The following is an 8,570-nucleotide window of genomic DNA, read 5'->3' as shown; positions in this document are numbered from 1 at the left end:
AATGCATTGGCGCAAAAATGCACACCTTTTGGACCAATTTTGCACCATGATTTCTCGACTGCCACAGATACTGCCTTAACAAAATACTAATTTTGTGCACTTTTTACTGTACCAATATTTTAAACCGGCCTTTGAACATAGCTTTATTGCATGGCAAAAAAAAAGCGTTACTTTGCCAAAGCACTGACGGAACCCATTGATCTAATGGTGTTGCGGAGTGCTCCAAATGCAAACTTTGCATGCAACAATCCAGCAGCAAGTGACAGTACTCTGATCCAGTGGCAAACAGGCATCGTCAGATTGACAGTACTCTAGCCCAATGATGTTGGGGGATGCAGTGGGGGCAGCAATCATATTTCAGGTTGGCCGTGCCACTCTTTATCACAACCCTGCTAAAATGTAGTGCCAGTATGTGCACTCATTGGCGCCCCCTCCTGCTGGTGGTGCCCTAGGTGACCGCCTAGCTTGCCTATGCCTAGGAACGGCCTGAATACAATGCAACTCTGAAATCCACACCTCAACTTTAACGATAACGGCACAGAGGAACAATGCTGTTTGAATCACTTCCAGAATGTTTTGCTTCCAGCTGATGAGTGATAAAAACCAGCCAATCAGCATCCTTCTGCATGAGCATTTAAAGGGACAGACAACAAAACTGCACCACGCCTACAACTTTATGGTCTATTGGAGTGGATGATAAAAGACCTTAATCAGGTTAAGTGGCCATACTGAATTTAAGGAACTCACAACATTCAGAAATGCTTTATGGAGTTTTTGTGTACTGAAAGTTTTTTTTAGTAAATTTGTGCATTGTTTTATATTCTCTGTCGATTAAAGATGTGTGTTGTTTGTTGATTTTTCATTTGTCTTGTGATAGTGCCATAAAAACATCAGCCTAACAATAAACAATAACTCAGTATCTCATTCAGTTTACTGATTTATTTATACTGATTGATTATTAATTTCTCTTCTTCAAATGACTACCAATATTCGGTGTGAAGGTTACTTACAGAACACTTTCTTTGAGATTAAAAAGATAAAGAAGAAAAAAGATTTAATCTACTTATTACTAAAATCAATAAAAAAATAACTCAATACTTTTTTTTTTTTTATAGAAAATGCCCATATAAGTGAATATCAGAATAAAACTGGCTTATCATAACTAAACTACAATTTAAGTCACTAGAATCAAGACATAAGCTACACATGCTGCATATCATTGAACTAAACATACTGAACCTTAAATCATATCTCCATACAACTAGACCATTAAAAGACCATTTTCAGCTCCATCAAAACAAACTTCTTTAACTTGTGCTGTGTTGGAATAAAGTGAGATTTTATTCGTCTGTGTTGGGAGGATCAGGACTGGGGCTCATCTCTCTCTCTCCATTCTCTTTCTCTGTGCTGTCGTTCTCACTGACTCAGTTTTCTTTAGCATTCACGTTTATGAGAGGAAAGTCTTCAACCGCAGTGCTGAACCGGGACGCTCCTCCTCACCGCCGTATCACTCATGTTTCCATTGTTATCACTGTGAACAAACATACAGAATTTACTCACAGATGAACATGAAATGCAGTAAAGTCATTCATCTTAACCTTCACAACATGGATCAGAAGCCCAGATTGCTGATTATTAGGGGTTCAAGAAACCCTATTGTAATTGTAAGGATTAGTATTATTATACTGCTGTAAACCATTAAACAGACAAAACCGTAAGGCCTAGAGACTTGAAACTTGGCCAGATGGTAGGTCTCAATTTGAGGAGAGACTGGAAAAGACTCACCCAGTCGACCAATAGGAGGCACTACAGTGATTGAAAATGCGAAAACGCTCATAACTCCTAGACCTAGACTTTTGAAGCAGACTCAAGGGTATCATTGGAATCCTTGGATCAAGATGAACAAAATGGCTGTTCGATTTCATTTATGTCATGAAACTTTTTCCGCCATTTTGAATTTTTCACAAAACAGATTTTTGCGAACTAGTCTTACGTTTTTCACCCAATCGGAACGAAAACAGGGCAAAAAAGTTCTCTGGAGTCTTATTAGCAAAAGTTGTCAAAACCAAGTTGAAGTTCCATTATCAGTTGGGACAAGATGCAAAAACACTCAAAGTGGGTGAGGCCCTTTTACTGAAATGGCTATAACTCTTGAATGGAATGATGTACCTTCACCAAACTTGGAACACATATGAATGAGCTCAATCTTTGGTCAGATTACAACAATTGGGGAGTTTGACCACTTGGTAGTGCTATAACAGGAAAAAAACTTTAAAATGGCTGTAACTACACACCCATGAGCATGAATGACTTAAAATTTGGCATGCAGTATCTTTGTCCAAGGTGCCATCCATATCTATGAGGGCATTGGTGTATCTCAAAAAACATGGCTGCCAAACATGGCCGATTTTCACCAATATTAATAAAAAAATGTACAAAAGAAAAAGTTATCAAAAGCTTTTTCACAGAATTCACTGGCATATTGGCACCAAACTATGTGTGTCATCAACACCCCTAGTTAACCACACCACATTAATTTGGGAGTAGCGCCACCTCTTGGTCAAAAGTGATAAATCATTAAAGAATGTTTCTAGTGATTTTATTTATTATTTTTTAGCCTATTTGGGTAAAATCATCTTAAAATGTCTATAATGGCTCAAAGGTCTTAAAATGCTTGAACCCTGGTAATTGCTGCTTGCAGCAATATTTGTTATTGTCTTTGCTCAAATGAAAACAAATGAATCTGTCGCCCTTTCAGCCTTATTCACCTGTTGGCAGTAATCATCATCTCCATCCTGTCAGACGAGTCGTGATCCCATTTAGTCACACGGAAAGTTCCCAGAAACTGAGTCTAGAAAACAATAGAGTCCATAGAAAGTAGAAATAGTAGAAAGATGTTGGTAGCAATGCCAAGGGAATAATTGAACTGACAGAATGAAAACCTTGAATTCTAAATGAAGAACCTGACTTTGTGTCTGTCAAATGCAAACACTCGAATACTGTCTGTGTTTTATTGTCACTATCTGAAGAACAGAATGATTCTTGGCTTTAAGTCACATGTGTATAGCCCGTTTATCAACTGTTCAAATAAAAGTACGTGATACCTTGATAAAATAAGTAAAAAATAAAGAAAAAAGTTTGTCTGTCTGTCTGTGTGTGTGTGTGTGTGTCTGTGTGCATGTGCATGTGTGTGTCTCGGTCTGTCTGTCTGTGTGTGTCTCTGTCTGTCTGTGTGTGTGTGTGTCTGGCTCTGTCTGTCTGTGTGTGTGTCTGGCTCTGTCTGTCTGTCTGTCTGTCTGTCTGTCTGTCTGTGTGTGTGTGTGTGTGTGTGTGTGCGTGTGTGTGTGTGTGGGTCTCTGTCTGTCTGTGTGTGTCTGGCTCTGTCTCTCTGTGTGTGTGTCTGGCTCTGTCTGTCTGTCTGTGTGTGTGTGTGTGTGTGTGTGTCTCTCTGTCTGTCTGTGTGTGTGTGTGTCTGTCTGTCTTTCTGTGTCTGTCTGTGTCTGTCATTCTGTCTTACTGTGGTGCCGCTGCGGTACACCGGTAGATTGATGCTGCAGGTTGTTCTGTTCGTAGCACCGCTGTCCCGATCACCACAGCTGCTTCGAGTCCGACTCGGTTGTTTGTAACACACACACACACACACACACACACAAAACTTAGAATGGAAGAATTGGCTCCCTTTCAGTTCATAGCCATGCCCCATAGGAAGACGAATCAGAATGACATAAATAGGAATTTTAATGAAAATTAATTGTTCTTCTAACCTGGTCCACAAGTTAGAAAATATGATGAAATATATAAACTATACACAGTTGTCTACATTTGAAGCAAACCTATCCATCCATCTATTTTGAACTTAAAAAAAACTTCAAAACTTAAACAGAAAAAATTAAACATTTAATCCAACATTACTTTTTTAGTTAAAATAGTCATATTCATTTATTTGCATTTTAGTTCATTTTAATTTAACTTCCTTACATTGAAATTTGAATTGCAATTCTGCATTTCTGCAAATCTCATGTTTGATGCCAAAACTCTAATTCAGGAACTGAACTGGAATTTAAAAGGCATGCTCAGTTCAATTCTAAATGGCACACAGCTCTGTTTAATAGCTTTTACTGGAAATAAAATGAAAACCCTTTTTTGTAGTGGATACAGGTTCTAATTCACATGTACATTTCTGAAGATGGAAGGACTATAATCGCTCAAGTACTGAGGTGCTAAACCACTCAGGGCTTTATAAGTAATTTGCAAGATTTATAATGTACACAATGTTTAATAGGGAGCCAGTGCAGTGTTGACAGAACCGGGCTAATATGGTCATACTTCCTGGTTCTAGTAAGAAATCTAGCTGCTGCATTTTGGACCAGCTGGAGTTTGTTTATTAAGCGTGCAGAACAACCACCCAATAAAGCATTACAATAATCTAACCTTGAGGTCACGAACGCGTGAAATAACATTTCTGCATTTGACATTGAGGACACAGGTTGTGGTTTAGAAATATTTTTAGATAAAAAAATGTGATTTTACAAATGCTAGAAATGTGGCTTTCAAAGGAAAGATTGCTATCAAATAGCACACCTAGGTTCCTAACTGATGACGGAGAATTGACAGAGCAGCCATCAAGTCTTAGACAGTGTTCTAGGTTATTACATGCAGAGATTTTAGGTTCTATATTTAACACCTCTGTTTTTCAGAATTTAGCAGTAAGAAATTACTCATCATCCAGTTTTTTATGTCAACTATGCATTCCGTTAGTTTTGCAAATTGGTATGCTCCGTTGAGCGGTGAAGAAATATAGAGCTGCATAACAGCATGAAGTGACAAGCAGTGAAAACTACCAACAATGAAAGCTAACACAGTGTTTCCTGATGATATCTCCCAAGGATAACATGTAAAGCGTGAAGAGTAACGGCCCTAGTACTGAGCCTTGAGGTACTCCATACTGCACTTGTGATCGATATGATACCTCTTCATTCACTGCAACGAGTACGATTTGAACCATGCTAATGCACTTCCATTAATGCCAACAAAGTTTTCTAGTCTATGCAAAAGAATGTTGTGGTCAATAGTGTCAAACGCAGCGCTAAGATCCAATAGCACTAATAGAGAGATACAACCACAATCAGATGATAAGAGCAGGTCATTTGTAACTCTAATGAGAGCAGTCTCGGTACTATGATACGGTCTAAATCAAGACTGGAAATCCTCACAGATACCATTTTTCTCTAAGAAGGAATATAATTGTGAGGATACTACCTTTTCTAGTATCTTGGACAGAAAAGGGAGATTCGAGATCGGTCTGTAATTAACTAGATCTTTAGGGTCAAGTTGTGGAGAACTGCCCCCCACTCCTCCCACTGAGCCTGGTTTCTCCCAAGGTTTTTTTCTCCATTGCACAGACACTATTTGAACTATACTGAGCTGGACAATGACATCACTGAATCAATGGTGAACTGACTTTAACTGAAAATTTGATTGTTTACTTTTGTCCTTTTGCATTATCAACACACTATTTTCCTATTTAATATTGTAAAGCTGCTTTGACAATCTGTATTGTTAAAAGTGCTAGATTAAAAAAGGTGACTTGACATCTATTAAGAAGTGAACGGAGTTATTATTAAAGCAGCAGATTGAAATCTAGTTCATTGTGTTGTCTGATAAGAGACCATTTTGAAAAAAACATTTTGAGGAGTTTTTTTTTTTTTTTAGTTTTTGACACTCTTTAGTTTGACATGCAGACAGCAGTACCTTAATGGCATCAAATTTTGAAAGTGAGAGGCCTTCTGGGTAATGCAGCACTATGCTGGTGTTGAAGGAGTCGTCGCCTGGGTTTGCCAGCGATACGAGGATGCTGAAATGAGGATGATTCACCACCACTAACGTGTCGTTCCTGCAGAACAAACCTCATTTTAATAAAAAACCTGATGAATAATGGCAATATTCAAAAGATTAACAATCATATTTCAGATTAATATGTCTATTTATCAGTTGTTTCTCACGTAAAACTGAAGTTCAGCTTCAGATCGGCCACACAGCTGTTGTTTGAATTACAGTTCCTTTGAAAAGGCACCTAGTCGCAAACAAAAGAAAAACTTTTACTGAGCTTTTGAATGTCGCAGAAACTTCATACAGTAAAGCTGAAGAATCTTAGATACTTAAGAGTTGACTGACGCTGAATGTTGGAGCCATTATTTATGTAGCAAATTAGCTCCAAAAGGAAATGTATATACAGTAAATAATTACAATTAATTATGATTAATTGCAATTATTTATATCAGCTGCCAGTAGTAACTGTAGCAGAATTAAATTGCCATCAACCAATCTGTTCGTCCAGCGAACATTCAGTGTAAGTTCATATCAACTCTAGGAAAGGATATTTTCGTGGCCACAGAAAATACTTTCATACAGTATTAATGCATTAGAGCATGTAGTAAGGATCAAAATCGTAAAGGGACAATTAATTTGCAAGGCAGAATCAGAAACTCATGTAATTTGTGCACAAGAGTTTTATTAATTAAACACTAACAAACAAACAAACAATCAATCAATCACTCATACAGGGAAAAGGGCAAATGAGACTTGATGGATGAAACCATCAGGAAAACCAGAGAATGAAGCTATGAAAAGAGTCAGTTAAGTTAACCACCTGAGTAAAACCATCAGCACCGTTTTAGAACGGGGTCTACAGCTTATACTAAACCTCTGTTTCGTTTAGTTAAATGTACGATACTTGCATTGCCTTGGTCGTTGACGAGTGCCTGGATGCAGTCTCGGATGAAAGTCTTGATGATGGTTTGGAGGTTCGGTGGTGTAGGAGTCGCGATCACCTTCTTCCGGGTTTGAAGAGTGATGAACTCCAAAGATGTTCTGACTCGATGGTGATTGGGAGTTTCTTCCCAGTGGAAAATGAAAAAGAGCTAAGAGAGAAATCAGCTGAGATCCTAGGATCTTTGGTGAATGGAAAGTCAAGTCCCGAGGCCTGGCGCAGACTTAGGGTGTCCTTAGAGGGGTGCTAGCTCATATCCTCATCTTCTCAGAATCTAACAGAACCGCAGACTGACTGGCTATGTGTTGGAGCCCACCGGGCACACCCGCACCGGCTCAGGCTCCAACACGCTTCTTAGCAGAAGAAGAACAACAAGAAAACATGGGCGGAACTGTGCGTGAGCCTTTTAAGGTCTGAGAAGATTCCGCATTCCTTTGGGTAATAAAACCAGTGATATCAGCCTTGGTTGCCATGGAACCAGAGGCCTGTTCTGCCTTTCTGAGGTGTTAGATGCATTTCAGGGGAAGGGTCCATAGACCCTCATATGGCTTGTTAACTGAGGGGTGTTACAGAGTATTTGTTAAATATAACTAAAAAAAAAATTGTGTGTCTGATTGGTCCAGACGCTACATTTATTTGTTATTACGGTTATAGGAGTACTAAAATATTTTTTGGTATATAAAGTTTTTTTTTTGTAGATACTTTTATTTTGATAGACCATGAGAAGGCAGTGAAGTTAAAGATGGCCGCCTCTCACCTTTTTGTCAGAGAACAAAGAACAAAGCAGCACATTACCAACCTACTAGGCATATACGTTCTTTAAGGCTATTTGCTTTGCTATTTTTTTTTTATTAATTTGATCTTGAGTTTGTATAATTTGAACCCTGCTCTAACCTTTGTATGGATTACTGGAATCCATTTTGGAATATTGTTTGTTTGATCCATCCATCCTGCCCTGCCTGCCTGCTACCTGCCTACCTTGCTCACGTCTTTCCATCCTGCTCATCTCATCCTTAAAAGTACAACTTAAGTTTATTTAGATAGTCGTTTAAAGAATGTCGGCGAAGCATGTTGGGGGCTGGTTAAAATGTGCAATTACACAAATTAAAGAACTTGCAATCGCTCACGTGGATTGATGAAAATTGTTTGGAAACTTGGAAATGTAAAGTTTGGATTCTTTATGTTTAAAATAGTCTTGAATTTTGAAGTGCCCTATTGTCAATGCTGTGCTTGCTGCTGGAGTGGACCATAATTTTTTGTTCATGTATGGATTTACAAGCTGTGATTTCTCATCAAAAATCTTATCTTGATAAAGCCTCAATATGGATGATGAAAAATTCTACCAGCTTTGTGCAACGCGCAGAGGAAAGCTTGGCGTGTGTACACGTAAAACGAATGAAATAAGGGAAACAATGAAAAGTGGAAATGTTGACGCTGTTAACACAGGCCTTAAAGAGTTGAATATTGCACTAAATGACTTTAAAAATGTTCTACTTGCCGCGGGAGTTTTGCTCGTTCATTCTCGTAAGTGTGTACATTCCTCCGCAAGCACACGTGAGCTCCGCTTTACAACAACACCCGGACTCTGTTTTAATCACTTTAACAAAGCAAATCTTTAATAAAGCAAATCTCTCCCGTGAACTGCCAAAACCAGGACTCATTTAACCTACAACAATGACAAACCATGGTTCACTGCAAAACTCAGACAGCTCCGTCAGGCCAAAGAAGATGCTCACAGGAAGGGGGACAATGTCTTGTATAAACAGGCTAAATACACACTGGAAAAGGAGATCAGAGTGGC

General features: G+C 38.6%; 1 protein-coding gene across 1 annotated transcript in view; it reads right to left on the bottom strand.

Moving 5' to 3' along the window:
* Positions 1–935: 935 nt before the first annotated feature.
* LOC107755319 (integrin alpha-L-like) overlaps positions 936–8,570 on the bottom strand; it is a 22,083-nt gene continuing 14,448 nt past the window's right edge. Inside the window, 5 exon segments of the mRNA XM_016572076.1 lie at positions 936–1,531; positions 2,769–2,851; positions 3,518–3,616; positions 5,752–5,893; positions 6,003–6,073. Of these exon segments, the coding sequence (XP_016427562.1) occupies positions 1,465–1,531; positions 2,769–2,851; positions 3,518–3,616; positions 5,752–5,893; positions 6,003–6,073 (462 nt within the window). The 3' untranslated portion in view covers positions 936–1,464.

Source organism: Sinocyclocheilus rhinocerous, unplaced genomic scaffold (assembly GCF_001515625.1).
Source record: "Sinocyclocheilus rhinocerous isolate Xijiao unplaced genomic scaffold, SAMN03320098_v1.1 scaffold3945, whole genome shotgun sequence".
NCBI lineage: Eukaryota > Metazoa > Chordata > Actinopteri > Cypriniformes > Cyprinidae > Sinocyclocheilus > Sinocyclocheilus rhinocerous.
This window is presented reverse-complemented; position numbering and strand designations above follow the sequence as displayed.